Below are 15,420 nucleotides of genomic sequence, written 5' to 3'. Positions count from 1 at the left end.
GGATCTGTAACTTAGAAGGACATTCTGGATACTGTAGGAGATGAGAATGGATGCAGCAGACCAGTGAGGAGGTTACAGCAGTCATCCAGGCAAGAGATGACATGGCCCAGAGCCGGGCGGGAGCAGTGCAGATGCCGGTAGCTAAGAAAGTTCCCCTCTGATGACTCCTATTCTCCCACTGAAATAAGAAGCAGGGACACTGACATCACCTGAGAGGGGGGCTGGATGGGTAGGTGGGATTGTGCTTTTATCTATATGTTGGAAGGGTAGAAGAAAGAGGCAAAGTTGTTAAAAGATAAGTAATAAAAACTTACTTTAATGTATAAAATAGGTAACTAATGAGTACCTACTGTCTAGCACAAGCAACTCTACTCAGTGCTCTGTGGTGACCTAAATGGGAAGGAAATCCAAAAAAGAGGGGATATATGCATACGTATAGCTGACTCACTTTGCTGTACAGCAGAAACTAATACAGCATTGTAGAGCAACTATACTCCAATAAAAATTTAAAAACCCTGCGTATTTAAGAAAGAAAGAAGAGGCTTAAATCTTTCATTACATTCCATTTTGAGCATTGGCCATAAGACTTATCTTTGATAGCACAGATTTTTAAAAATCCCTGTACTTTCCTTGATAAGTGATACCTAGCCCCTCCTCCCAGTGAAGTAACCACTTGATTTCTTTGCAACTCATGAACCGCTGCAGTTCCTGTTAGGATGGGGCAGTAGTTACTGATTCCTGTCCACCAGACCTTCCCTGAGTGGTTAGATCTGTAAAATTCATAAGTGTGTGTGTGTGTGTGTGTGTGTGTGTGTGTATGATCACATGCGCTCACACAACACGCAGTATGTATGACAAAACTGCTTTGACAAAGGTTTGCCTTTTTAAACAAAAAGTGTGTCATATATTTTTATTAAATCATAGAAAACTCATTTGTATACAAATTTTTCCACTTTGGGGACAATGGAATATTAAACAGCTGGGTAACAAAACAGTTGAAAGATACATCTCACTTTAAGCAGAGACAAATATTAAGTCGTCACATTTATTTAAAAAAAACGTTGAAATAATCAGTAACAGGTTATTGGCTTTTTTCACCTTTGGGTCAGAGGAATAGTATCTCTTATAAAGCCCCACTTCTCTTTAAGGATGCTTTTCATTACTCAAACCAACCATGAGTTTAAAAAGGTGATTAACTTGAAGTTTTAATACAAAGTCAATTTCTTTTTCCCAACCATGGACTTTTAGGGTATTGTAAATGCCGAATTTCAGGACAGGGTCTCCTTTCACAGGACCTATTATGCTTCTTTTCTACAACAGCAAATGTGTATAATGGTACAGAATATATTTCAGAATAAGTTAAATATTAAGACATACAGTATGGCAATAATGTCCTACTTTTCTTTCTACCATGTAAATTCAAAAGTTCATCCTAATCTTACACATTTATAAAAGGGTGAAGACTGAGGGATCCAGTGATAATGAAAATGCACAACCACCATCAGGACCACATTCTCTAAACACTCTGGCTGAATATATACAAATGGTCCTGCCAGAATCATGCCTGCGTTTGTTCCACAGGGGATCTCAATGAACAGACGCTGAAGGTCACCAAACAAAAATGGGCAGTGGTTTTGCAGTTTAGGTTGTCACTTGTTCTGCTTTTGAGCAGAGACCCAGAGGTCACACTGTGACATGTCTGCACTCACCACAAACACTCACAGAACATAAACACAAATTAAATATTAGCAAACATTTTAAATTAAATTGAAGACCGCTATTTTTAAGTGCATGAAGTATTTCCCCCTAGCTTCTTAACGCGTTACAGAGCGAGAACTAAGATCCTGGGTAACATTTGTGTTCCTGCGTATTAGAGGCCAACGTGCTTCCTTTGAGAACTCCCTGGAGTAACACATGAGATCTTCAGGGGGACAAAAGGCAATTCTCCAATCTAAATGGAGGGATAGTCTCAAACAGTCATTTTCCCAAACTCCAGTTTGGATTTCAGACTCATTAAAGCAGGAACTCAAAAATGTGATCTTTGGGAGTGGCTCCTGGTGTCACCCGTGGTGACAGTCTGTGTCCCAGGACACTCGACTGACCCTTAATACTACAAGCCTCACTTCAAGCTGCCCCCAGGTCCTGGGACCCTGCTGTCAACTTGCAGACCTGGAGCTCTCCCAGGGAATGTGTAAACAAATCTGGGGAAAACCACGTTTCTGCAAGTTTTTGTTATGTCAGTGGTAAACCTCCTGGGCTAAGAAAAATAATAGGAAACGCCACCCCAATGGCAACTTCTCACGAGGCTCGTCTTCTGCTCATCCTGCTGTCGAAGACTACGAAGTCAACTCAAATATTCTTCGCCTCGCTTGCCCCAAATGGTAACTAAACAGAGTTAGAAGCTTTTCTTTGGACTACCTGATTCCTGAATTACGACAAAGGCTTATCTGAGCAAACGTGGCCCACTACCTCGTTACTGGAGGTGACTTGGAGAGGAGGCTAGGCTTTTGTGCAGGTTGGGATTCTGGCTGTGTCTGTTTCGACTTCGAACAGACGAGAACATGGTGTTGCAGCCCGGGACTTTGCACTTGTGGAGCTGGCGGAGGTGCACAGTTTTGTAGTGAGCCCTGAAGGTCCCCTTATTACTGTACGTCTTTTGGCAGAGGTGACATGTTATGGGCAGCCCAGACGGCAGGCTGGCAAGGCTCTGGTCGGCCTTCTCCATCAGGACGCAGATGGGATAGTCATCCTCCCCGGGGACCAGGCTCGCCCCTTCACAGTTGCCGTCGCTGTCCTCCATGAGCACGGTGCCTTCCTCGCTTGCCCCGTCTGAGTCCCAGGAGGAATGGCTGCTACTCTCCGATTTCATGCTCGAGGTAGTACTCAAATCCAGGATGGTGCCCTCGCTTGGCGGACCGGAGGTGTAGCTCTCCAGGCCGGCGCTGTGGACTTGGGCTACTGGGTAAACCAGGCTGCCCATCCGACTCGTTCCCTTGAAGATGACAGATGTCGGGGAGGCTTGCTGTGTGAAAGCCACACCCTGACGGGCCTCCTTAGCCATATCTTTCAACAAGTAAGCTGCACGGAAATGGTCTTCACCGCTCTCCAACACTTCTTGAGTCAACACTTTTTGGTGGAGGTTTAGGTTTGAACTGTGTCTACAAGAGTGAAAAGACGGTTAGCAATGGGTTGGGCTGTTGTCTCTGGTGTGTTAAAGACAGCCTTCATTCTGAGTAGAGACGCTACGCAGATACCAGGAAAGCTTGGGGCATGAGAGAAGTGATACAGTGTGTGTGTGATGGACACTGCCCACTGCCGTTCACCACCTGTCACAAGTTAGCATTTGACCAGAAAGGTCAACAGAATATGTAGTTCTCTTCAGTTTCCACGATCTGATTGACACATAAGTTCTGGTACCTCATCTTTAGAGAATGGCTGGACTACTTCAGTTAGGCCAGTTCAACTGGGACACTGGAACCAGGAGATCCCAGAAGAAAACTGGTCACAGACAATAAGGAACTAAGCAGAGGACTTTATTTCAATGAAACCAGGAAATATTATCTTCTAGAGCTGCACTGTCCAGTATGACAGCTACTCATAAGTGTATGAGCTCCTGAAAGGTGGCTATGACATATACTGAAATGATAATATTTTGGATAGGCTGAGTGAAATAAAATATGTTACTAACACTTACTTCACTTGTTTCTTTTTACTTTTTTAATGTGGCTACCAGAAAATTTAAAATTTCCTATGTGGCTTGCATGGTGGTCTAGAGTATTTGCATACATACCCCCACGCAAGTTCTACAGGTGTGATAATCTGACTGGCTAGAAATTGTATGTGTGTGCATGAGTGTGTGTGTGGGGTGTGCACATGTGTGTGTGCTAAATTTAGTTCATATCTGCAACATTTCACTATATACCAGACAGAAATCTTGCAAATGCAGCACTGTGAGCACACTGCCAATCATCTACCCAATGATTACTCCTAAAGGGCAGATAATAAGTATCCATTATGACACATGCCTTTTACTCATAAGGTATCATTTGGATGTAACTTGTCAATCAATGTCAGCCTTGCTCAGAGATCCCCTAACTACTGATGAGCAAAAACACCCCTTACCAGAGGGTACAATCTTAAAGGTGATTGGAGATTATTCCAAACAGGGAAGATACCTCCCCCAACGCAGATCAGAATGCATGCCAGGGTCAAACTGGGAAAAACACCCTCACCTAAATGACAAGGAATCAAATTTTCTCTTCTAAATCTCCAAGGACATATGGAATGGGTGTTACTCATAAAATGTATCAAATTTACTTCTGAACTTCTTTTTAATCCTCTTATACATTCTTTTCTTGGGACATAATCAGAATTATACTCCCAGATCACCCACTTTGCAAGCAGCTCTTCTCAACTGCAACTCTGCCCTGTGATTATGTCAGCACCCTGGGTTGAAGGGGCAGGTATGTCTCGGCAGAAAACCAGACATTAGATTGACATACAGGTTCCAGTATACACAAGTGGTCAAAAAAAAACGTCTGACAAACACATTTACTGGAACACCTTGCACAGAAAGGTCCCTGATGCAACAAAGCAAACCTCTGGGCCCTTTGCTCAATCCTGAGGATCCCATGAACACCAAGAGCTAACATGTGGGAAGCCCTCTCTCCTCCTTAACCATCCTCAGAGGGTTAGATGCACTTCCCAAGGTGCCATGTCCCCTGAGACCAGTGAGTACCACAGCTTCAAAAACCCTGTGACCACGTGCCAGGCTTTCTGCTTCCAGGACTAATGCTGTGCCTACTGCCCAGGTCTGCATTTCTTCCCTTCAACCTCTACACCTCCCCCTCCAACTCTTCCCTCCCGTTTGTGACTATTTAGATAAGCTGAGACCAGTGGTTTTCAAATTGCGGTCTGGGTACCCCTAGTGGTCCCTGAGATCCTTTCAGGATGTCCCTCAAGTCAGACTCCTTTCATGATGATACTAAGACATTGTTTTCCCTTTTCAGGCTCATTCTCTCACTCGTGTAGAGTGGAGTTTTCCAGAGGCTACGTGACCTGTGATATTGCAACAGATTGAATGCAGAAGCTGGTGTGAGAACCCAGTCGTCTTCTACCAGACCAGACATTAAAGATATTTGCAAAATGTAAAACAAAGCCACTTCTCACTAAGTTTTTGATCCAGAAAATGTAGTTATTTTTCATAAAAATGTAATGGTAACGTATAATAGGTTTTTTAAGTGATGTGATACATATTTTTTCAATTTTAATTTCTAATACAGTAAATATTGATAGATATAAACCCAAATAGACAAAAGTTCTTGAGGGTCTTGAGGTTTTAAGAATTTGTAAAGGGGCTGTGAGACCAAAACTTCTGCAAGCTGCTGGATTAGACAGAACTCCTCTGGGAAACCATCCCTAACTTCTCAGAGAGTTTGGTTAGGCGCCCTCCCATGTGCCCGTAACAGAATACCCCCGCTTCTAGCAGCCACCACCTTCAGCTGTAATCACCTGCTTACTGCTCTGTCTTCCCCACTGGCCTTCATGGGCAGGAACTGTGTCTAGAGCACCTAACACAGAAGGTTATTAACTATTTGTTGGCTAAGTATCCACAGTGCTGTCCTCGTCCCTTTGTGATGGGTCCTAGGAACTGCTGTTGGCAGTAGCAGTGGCTTGAAGAGAGGACATCAGTTATCATTACAGCCATGCAATTCTCATCTCTGACTCAGAAAAATGGTGGTGGGCCCGGGACTGCTCACAAAGTCCTGTTTAAAATAGTATCATTTTAATCACAGATTCTAGGGAAAATGCAGTCCAAGTTCTAGACTACTAGAATTAGTGGTTTACATTTAGAACAAAAGATGTTTTCCTGTGGTGGGGCAGGAGGTTTGCATCACAAAGAGGTTCCAAAATAAGAAAATGTTAAATATATGAAAAATAAATATAAATAGTATCTGAAATTCAATATGTCTTCTAATTTAGTAGACAATGTAGGTCAGAACAGTATCATAAATATCAAGGATAACCTGACCGATATGACTATCTCTTCTTTATAACGACAGCTTATTCATGATCGAACACCCTTCTTGGAGGGTGGAGGGGCACTGGCTCACTAATTTGGGTATCTTGGTGGTTTGGTGCAACATCCAGCAACAGAAACAGGAATTTTAACTAATATCACCCCTGCCGTATCCTCTCTGCTCAAGACACTGTGTGTGTTCTTAGGGGCCCTGTCCAGGAATGTGTGTGGGAGTCTATACATTTTCACCCTCTTAATAAATTAGGTGCTACAACTTGGACTGAGGCAATGGTGGTGTTGAGCTGCTCGAAGTCAAGCTTGTTTGAGCGAATGTAACATTTTGATATTCTGTGAACCATTTAGCATCCACAATGCTGCATTTCATCAGTGAGCTGGTTCTCTCCTTAAAGCCTCCTGGGGTCATCTTTTGGTAAGCTTCCTCTTCCCTTTACAGGCTGGGGAGGAAGGCGACCTGAAGAGTGGTTATGCGACTCAAGTTCATTAAGAAAAGCACAAGTAAGATAGTAACGCCAGTGCTGTGTCCCCAGAGCGATGAGAGATACTCTATACCCGGGCACTCTGTACAAACAGTCTGACTCTGTGTGGTGGGGTCATGAAAACCCGGCACTGAAAGACTTCTCATCTTTGAACTATACATCACAGACACTGAAATAACCTGTTAATTGCCTTTACTCTTTGATATCTTAGTATTTCAAAAATCTTCAATCAGGCAGTTATTCTTCCTTTCAAAAATAGTGGTTAAATAGAAATCGGAGAAAACGTTTCATTCTGTGGACTTCATAGTGTGAAATGAAAATCAGACAAGTTTTGGGGAGCTACAATCCTAACTTTAAAAGCTCCCCCGCTTCCTCCCCCTCTATTGTGTGAACTAGTTCATGACGCCTTATCCCAAACCCTTGGGGCCAGATGTTTCTGAATCCAGAATTTCTCAGGCTTTAAAAAGGCAGAATGATGCATATACTGTCATGTCATGGCAATGCCCCCATAATAAATCCATTAACATTTCTGTATGGAATATATAGTAAAAAAATCCACACAAAGGGAGATTTAAAAAGATTAAAATAGCCTCACATCATTTCAGGTCAGGTTTTGTGGCTAAATGAGTTTAAATTCTGGAATTGAAAATCCAGGAATCTGGATCTATAGAACACCGTTTCTCAATCTGTGGTCCCTGGAATAGCATCAGTGTCCCCTGGGAACTTAGCAATGCAAACTCTCACATCTCGTCCCAGACCAAGTGAAGCAGAAATTCCAGGGGGAGGGCTCAGAAGTCTGTTTTAACAACCCTCCAGGTGACTCAGAGGCATGCTAAAGTTTAAGAACCACTGCCTTGGAAGAAATGATTGCCACCAGACGTCTTACCTGTCTCTGCTCCTGCGGGAGGGGAATGTGGCCTTACAGCCCTCCAGCGTGCACGTGTGCGTCTCTTTGGCATGCATGTTCTTGTGATGCATCTTCACACCGCAAGCGTTTTTAAAAGTCTTCTTGCAGATGTCACACTGGAAGCGATTTTCCTCCTTCGGCCTCGCTAATGTGTGCTGACCTGAGTGCTCCAGCTCTTTGGAATCTTCAAAACAAGGAAAAGCCATCCCCCGGCTGGACAAAGCACTGAGGAGGCCCCCAGCCAGAAGGTGCTGCTGCAGTTTGACGTAGTCAGGAAAAGGGACACAGGGCTCCACCCCGGGGGCGAGGTGAGGTTCATGGCCACCATCCTCCCCGTCCTGTGGCACCACGGTCAGCACTGACTTCTGCTCAGTCTCCCTCTCCGAGTTGTATGTGGCCTGCTCGGGGGTTTGGCGGAGGGCTCCGCTGGACTCGATCGCCGGTTTGAGATGGCAGGGCCTCTCTCCTTCAGGACCAGGCTTCCCTAAGCTTCCCAGTGGGGCTCTGTCTGACTGGGGGCTGCAGGTCTCCAGCTCGTCTTCACTGACCACCTGCAGGGGCATGTCTTCATCTGAGCTGAGAGTGTGCCTCTTCTCATCCGCTATCTCCACAGCCTCCTTCTCTATTTTGATGGGCATACTGGACTTCCGCGATTTCTTCTTGGGCAGGGCATCGAATGGCATCTCGTTGGAAACCAGTTGTTCCGGGATTGAAGAGGACAGCAGAGGTAGGGAAGGTAGCATCCCAGGTGTGTTTGCTAGCTCAGCCGGGGTGGCCGGACTGCGGTAGAAAGGAAGGACTGGCTGGACCGTCTTCAGGTTGGGAAAAAGCACTCCGTTTTGGCCAATGCTTGGGAAGGCTGGCTGGCTCCGGGAATCCTCCCCTGAACCAGTGTAGCCAGGGAAAGGTCGACAGTCTGGAGAAGTCACCCTGAAACCGGGGCGCTTATAGCTCTCAGAGGCAGCCAGGTTCAGGCTGTTCCTCAGGTCTTTGTCCCTGTTGTTTCTGTTCATTGGCATGTGCAGCCGGGGGTTGGGGTTGGCGCTGTGGCGGTTCCGGCTCCTCAGGGAGCTGAACACCATGTTACAGCCTTCGATGGTGCACTTATGCTTGATCTTCAGGTGGACGGCATTGTAGTGGATCTTGAGGGTGCCTTTGTCATAGAAGGTCTTCTCACACGCTGTACAGAACACCCGGCCCTTCTTTGTGCCGAGGCTGTTCCTCTCGGACTTCACTTTGCCCTCTGGGGACAACTGTGTCCTTTCGAGCTTTGTGATGATGTTGTATGAGCTGGAGTCACTTAAATGGGCACTGTCTTCCTTTTTAGTAACAGGACCTGGACAGTTTAGACACTGCTCTTTTTCAACCTGAAATGGGGTGGAACTGGAAGTTAAGAAGCTGCTGTTGGGGAAGGGTCCGTGGATTTCCTGTTTGGGGTCCTGACTTTGGTCCTGACCCTGCTCCAGCACATATGGTTCGGGCACTGACCCTATCAGTGCGGGAGGCACGGGGTTGAAGAACTGGAAGGGCAGCATGAAGGTCATGTTGTTTATGAGGTTCTCAAAGGGGTGTATACTGCCGGGGTTTCCTTTGTCTACAGGAGGGGGGAGGCTGCCACTCCGGTGGCTGCAGCTCTCGATGAAAGCCCTGATATCTACGTTCGCCGTGGAGGGCGGGATGATGATGGACTGCTCTTCCTTCTCTTGAATTACCATGAGCTCAACGATAGACTTGGTCTCTCCAAAACGAAGGAACTGCTGCAAGGTGGCCACCTCTTCCTCATTGGTCATGATGCTCCAGTGATCCAACACCTTTCCTGATGAATCCTAAACCCAAACCAGCATTAAAAAGGGCAATTAATTGACTATTCCTTACCCTTTTCTCTAAGAAAGGAACCACGTGTGTGGTCAGGGCCTCCACCAGCACCACACGGCACTTTTGTACATATTAGAAAAAGACACCCCTGTGAGCACAAGGCTTGATGAGTTCAGCCCTCGCTCACCCCACTGTCCTAGGACAGAAACTCTGTGCAGAAAATAAACTGCACAAAGGTAAGCAGTGGTCCAGAAGAGAGAAATAAAATGATATCACTCAAGTCTAAGGTAAGTTTGGTGATTATTTTCCATCTTATTTCAAACCAATTGGTTGTCTTGCATCAGGCATAATTTTCCTCCACTAAAATTAAAATATGTATCATTTGAACAATAGTAACTTCTTTATCTAAAGAGTATAGATGAGGCAATCAGGCCTAGATATAGTTCAAGTATTTATTCGCTGCAAGTTTAATAATCTTTCCCAAGCAACTAACATTGAAAAACAAATGAACCTGTATTGATCTATTGCCTGTGTTCACAAAGCAGAGCTGTAATTACACTGGAGTGTTGGAGATCTTTCAAACTCTAGCAAGGCCTAACTTTTCCCAAAACTACAATAAATATTTTATCACAGAACATGTATTTGATGGCCTACTGAGATTTTTCACAGTGCATGTAAGAGTTCTGAAGATGATGAGGAATGTAACATCATAAATTTTTCATGCACTAGAGGTTCAAGGTAATTGATTCCATATTTTTAATCCTAACACTAGAAAGCAAGATTATTAGGATCATTAAATATTGATCTATGTCATAATGTAAGATCATAATGCTGCTCTACATAAAAGATGGTTTCTAGCCTGCTGGGGGTCCTGCACTCGAGGTGAGCAAACATGTTTCCAGAGGAAGACTGGAGGCATTGTCAGAGTTCGAAAGAAGTGGGTTCAAATTCTCAGTCTGCTGCATACAAGCTGAGTGACTTCAGCAAGATTTAGAAGCACTCAGTCTCTGGTTTTCCAACTGGAAAATGGGGATAATCTACCTACCTTGTGAGATTACTGGAAGAGGGTCTAAGTCAATAAATGGCTGTTATTAGTGTTTGTTTCAGGGTTATGGCCCAGCTGAGTTAGACTGAAGTGTATGTTAGTCTTGGAAATAACATTCATCCGCCCATTTCGTTGAAATTTTTATCAAAGTTAGCTGACATTTTCTAGTGTAGTGACAAGAAATAAAATGTTGTAGCTGTTTCATATGTCAGAGAAATGATAGAATTCACACCAGGGAATATGTTCTTTGCTGTTGAAACACCTTGATAGCCTCTCTGGATAGGAAGCATAAGGCCTACCCCCCACAGTATGGTACAGAAAAAGAGGTACAACACTCTGCAAAGGAAAGAGATGAGAGAAGGGCCGAAAGGCATGGAATGATGGAGAGACGTAGAGAAAATGCGAGGAGGCCAAAAGGAACTGGAGAGGCAGAGAGAGAATGAGCCAGAGCATGCACAGAGAAATATCACAAGGTGATGGAGCCTGGGAAGGAAAATTGGCAGTAGGATGGATGGCAGAGGGCTTTGAAGAACAGGAAGGTGTGGCATGAAATTGTAACTGTTTGCTGTGCGGTTCTGCAATGTAAGTTCCCTTCCTCAACCCCAAACTCTCAGTAAAATCTGAAACATGATGTCTTGTGTCAGTAAATAGTTTGAGGATAATAAAAGAAACGGAGGCATCACCAAGGATGGGGCAAATGGCTGACTGTGGAAGAGCTGGCTGAGTGAAACCTAAATCAGAGAATATGCAATGCTCCCGCATTCTCAAGTCTTACAGATACCTTGAGGAAAGGCACTGGATTTCACCCAGAACATGAGGTAGGGCTTAAGACATTAGAAATAACTATGAAAGGGAAGGATGACTACCAATGGCTGTAGCACTGTAGGCAACGGGGTTACATCAGTTCCAAGGACACGAGCTTCGGAAGACATTCTAGGAGAACAGTGCCCATGGTCCCCATACCTGCAGCACGTATCCACGGATGTAATCCTGGAGGGTCCAGTCCAAGGCATGGAGGATCTGGAGGACCTCATCTTGCTTCAACACACTGAAGAGCCGGTCCAGTAGGATTTTCAGGCGAACAGGGATGGCCTGGGTCCCATACAGCATGAGGCTGCTAATATCAAACACCACGTTGGACTGGACAATCTCCACCTGGCTTGTTGGATACACGGGGGGAATCCTTAGCTTACTTAGAGCTGAAAAAGTGAATTGAAGAAATATCGTTTTTCAAGATTCTACTTTTAAGAGAAACACTGCACAGAAGTAGGTTAGCGCTAACTCTCAGTTATTTGTTCCAGTAGAATAACCACAAATATGCAAACAATTAATAATCTTAATAGCTAGCTGGCTCCAAGTTATTCTCAGGAACTTCTAAAATGAAATGGACTAGCCTGAGAGGCTTCTTTTCTCCCTTTCCTGTGGCATGCCTAAGGAGTAAAACAGCCGCAGGTAGGGACTGTGCACGGAAAACAGGTAAAAACGAAGGCGGCAGGTGCATAATCAAGAGGATGGAAAACCAGGAAGCATGGGGTCTGGGGAAGAACCTGGACTTGGAAATCCAACAGATCTGGGTTGGAGCCCTGGTCTGCCACTATCTAGTTGTTGGGCTGGGCAAGTTAAGCCACTGAACTCCATGCTGTCCAATGCAACAGTCATCAGTCACAGATGGCTATTCAAATTTAGATTTAAATTAACATAAAATAAAACTAAAAATTCAGTTCACCAGTTGTGCTAGTCACATTTCAAGTACTTGTAGCCACATGTGGCTAGTGTAGGGCTGTCAGGTACAGCAAATAAAAAAACAAATAAAAATTAAACTTGAATATACATGTCAGATAAAAAATGAATAAGTGGTATACACTTAAACCAAAAATAGTCTTTGGGATATACTTAGGCTAAAAAATTATGTATAGTTTAACTGAAATTCAAATTCAACTGAGCATTCTGTTTTTCCATCTAGCAGCCCTGGGTTACAGGCTACTATATTAGACAGCACAGAGCATTTCTACTGTTGCAGAATGACAGCCCTGAAGCACCATCTTCTACATCTTTAGAAGGGGGTTGATAAACACTTATCATATAGAGTTGTTAAGATTCAAAGAGATAACATATATAAAGCTCTTAGGCTGTTACCTGGCACATAGCAGTAACTTACAAATGTTAGCTGTCATTCTTAGATATTAAATCTGTTCCTGAATAACTAAGTTATTTAAAGGGAACACTAAAGACCAAGAGAGGGGGCAAAATAAAGTTACCGTGGGCCACCCATCCATGTCTGCACTGCTCACACTGACGGTGGTGTATTTTCCCTGGTTTGAAGCTTTGGCAACTACAGTTCAGAGTACAGCCGATGGCCTGCAGAAGAGAACACAGGGATACCTGGCATGTTAGTGAGGCGTGGAACACACATCACATTTACATAACAAAACACACTCCTCCACTGAGCAACGTTCTTTGAGTGATGTGTGCCCACTCTGTGCCAGGCCCAGACCTGTAGAGTGTATCCTGGAAAGCAGGGAAGCTGGCCCCAGACCTGGAGACGGTGAACATGCTACACAGATGTTCTGCATGCGAGAATGGGCTAAAATCCCAGAACTCTTTATAAGAAAGGATTACAGGTGGGAAGGAAACATCTTGCTTGTTACTAAGGACACAGAAAGGGTGAAGAAGAGTCACATTCTCACTGAATCTCTAAGTTGACCAGAATAGCAACCCTGAAAGGTATACACCAGCTACCCTGATGCAAGTAAATAGGAGAGCGATCAGAACTGAGAGTAACACACGTGTGTAATTCGTTACCCCCCAAAATGAGGCAGAGGCTGAATATCAAGACAGATTTGAGGACATGCAATGGCTGACCACACTGACGATGATTCCCCGACCCCGCTCACTGGACTGTGTGACTAACAGACGCACACAGGCTGGACAAGCCCTGCATCGATGCCCAGGCGCAGGTCGAAGTGTCGGGTGTGGTGTGGGGGTGTGCAGTGTGCAAACACACAACTGAAACTGAAACTAGAGATGTACGTGACAACAAAGTTCTAGTATTAAGAACAAAGCTTCACATGTATTTTTTTTTTTTTTTTTTTTTTTTGTGGTACGCGGGCCTCTCACTGTTGTGGCCTCTCCCGTTGCGGAGCACAGGCTCTGGACGCGCAGGCTCAGTGGCCATGGCTCATGGGCCCAGCCGCTCCGCGGCATGTGGGATCCTCCCGGACCGGGGCACGAACCCGTGTCCCCCGCATCAGCAGGTGGACTCTCAACCACTGCGCCACCAGGGAAGTCCACTTCACGTGCCTTTTTAAGATGAATTTCTCAAAAGGGGATAGAGACCTGAGGAACGTAATCTATTATTAAAGAGAAAAAGCTCTCACAGGAGCTCTGTCAGTGATATTCCTGGGAAGCACCACTGTGTGGAATCTGTATGATTCAAGAGAGCTTTAACACTGGGGAGTGTCTCTGTGTTTGGAGGGGATGAAAGAGCCCTATGACTATGGGTTTAAACCCTCCATGTGACAATTAAGGGACTATGTGGCCTTGGGTGGGGACAGGGAAGAGGAGAATCTGGCCTAGGACACTTTAAGGAGTATATAACTAGTCCTCACTCAAAAATCAGTTGCTGCTGGGATTGTAAAATGGTGCAGCCACTTTGGAAAACCGTCTGGCTGATCCTCACAAACACAGTTACTATACAACCAAGCAATTCCACTCCTAGGTATAAGCCCAAGAGAACTGAAGACATACGTCCACGCAAACTTGTACCCGAACTTTAAATAATCGGCATTATTTATATTAGCCCCGAAGTGGAAACAACCTCAATATTGATCAGCTGATGAATAGATAAACAAAATGTGGTATGTCCATACAATGGGATATCACTAGGCCATAAGAATGAAGTACTGACACCTGCTAAAACATGGGTGAACTCTGAAAATATTATGCTAATGAAAGAAGCCAAGTACAAACAGTCACAGGTGGAATGATTCCATTTATGTGAACTGTCAAGGACAGGCCAATCCACAGAGGCACAGAGCAGACTAGTGGTTACCGGGGTCGTGGGGAGCAGGTAGGGATGAGGAGTGACTGCTAATGGGTGGTAGTGGGGGGAAAGGGTTATCTTTTTTGTTTGTTTTCATCTTTTTTAAAAAATTAATTAATTAATTAATTTTTGGCCGCGTTGGGTCTTTGTGTCTGTGGGCGGGCTTTCTCTAGTGGCGGCCAGTGGGGGCTACTCTTCGTTGCAGTGCGTGGGATATACTCCTTGGAGCAGAACTGCTGGATCATATAGTAACTCTATGTTTAACTTTTTGAGAAAAATCCCAAACTGTTTTTCAAAGTTTATATTCCTACCAGCAGTCTATGAGGGCTCTGATTTCTCCACATCCCCACCAACACTAGTTGCTGTTTGCCTTTTCTACTGTAGTTATCCTACTGGGCATAAGTGGTATCTCACTGTGGTTTTGATTTCATTTCCCTGACGGCTAATGGTGTTCAGCATCTTTTCATGTGCTTGACGGCCATCTGTATGTCTGTTCAGATCTGTTGCCCAGTTTTAAATTGGGTTGTCTTTTTAGCATTGAGTCATAAGAGTTCTTTATATACTCTAGGTACAAGCCCCTTACCAGATGTATGATTTGCAAATATTTTCTCCAATCCTTGGCTTATCCTTTCACTTTCTTCACAGTACCCTTTGAAACACAGATAGTTTAAATTCTGACCAGAGTTTCTTTTTTTTTTTTTTTTTTTTTTTTGCGGTACGTGGGCCTCTCACTGCCGTGGCCTCTCTCTTTGCGGAGCACAGCCTCCGGACGCACAGGCTCAGCGGCCGTGGCTCACGGGCCCAACTGCTCCGCGGCATGTGGGATCTTCCCGGACCGGGGCACGAACCTGTGTCCCCTGCATTGGCAGGCGGACTCTCAACCACTGCACCACCAGGGGAGCCCCAGAGTTTCTTTCTGAGGTGATGAAAATGTTCTAAAATCAGGTAGGAGTGATGGTTGCACAACTCAATGAATACAGTGAAACCACTCAGTTGTATACTTTATAAGGGTGAATTTTATGGTATGTGAATTATATTTTGATAAAAATATTATTTTAAAAAATCAGTCCACTATACTCCTATTAGAATGGCCAA

General features: G+C 44.6%; 1 protein-coding gene across 3 annotated transcripts in view; it reads right to left on the bottom strand.

Annotated features, from left to right (window-relative positions):
• Window positions 1–875: 875 nt before the first annotated feature.
• The window catches only part of BNC1 (basonuclin 1), a 32,884-nt gene continuing 18,339 nt past the window's right edge, over window positions 876–15,420 (bottom strand). For 2 of the 3 annotated variants that reach the window (XM_004278311.4, XM_012536194.3), the window contains exons 2-5: window positions 12,542–12,641; window positions 11,247–11,482; window positions 7,403–9,249; window positions 876–3,158 (exon numbers count right to left, since the gene is read on the bottom strand). In XM_004278311.4, the coding sequence (XP_004278359.2) occupies window positions 2,474–3,158; window positions 7,403–9,249; window positions 11,247–11,482; window positions 12,542–12,641 (2,868 nt within the window). In that variant the 3' untranslated portion in view covers window positions 876–2,473. Of the gene's footprint in view, window positions 3,159–7,402; window positions 9,250–11,246; window positions 11,483–12,541; window positions 12,666–15,420 lie in introns of all 3 variants that reach the window. The other variant, XM_033402949.2, reaches the window with a different exon arrangement.

Source organism: Orcinus orca, chromosome 2 (assembly GCF_937001465.1).
Source record: "Orcinus orca chromosome 2, mOrcOrc1.1, whole genome shotgun sequence".
Lineage (NCBI taxonomy): Eukaryota > Metazoa > Chordata > Mammalia > Artiodactyla > Delphinidae > Orcinus > Orcinus orca.
Note: the sequence above shows the minus strand (reverse complement) of the source record. Positions and strands in the feature narration are given on the sequence as shown.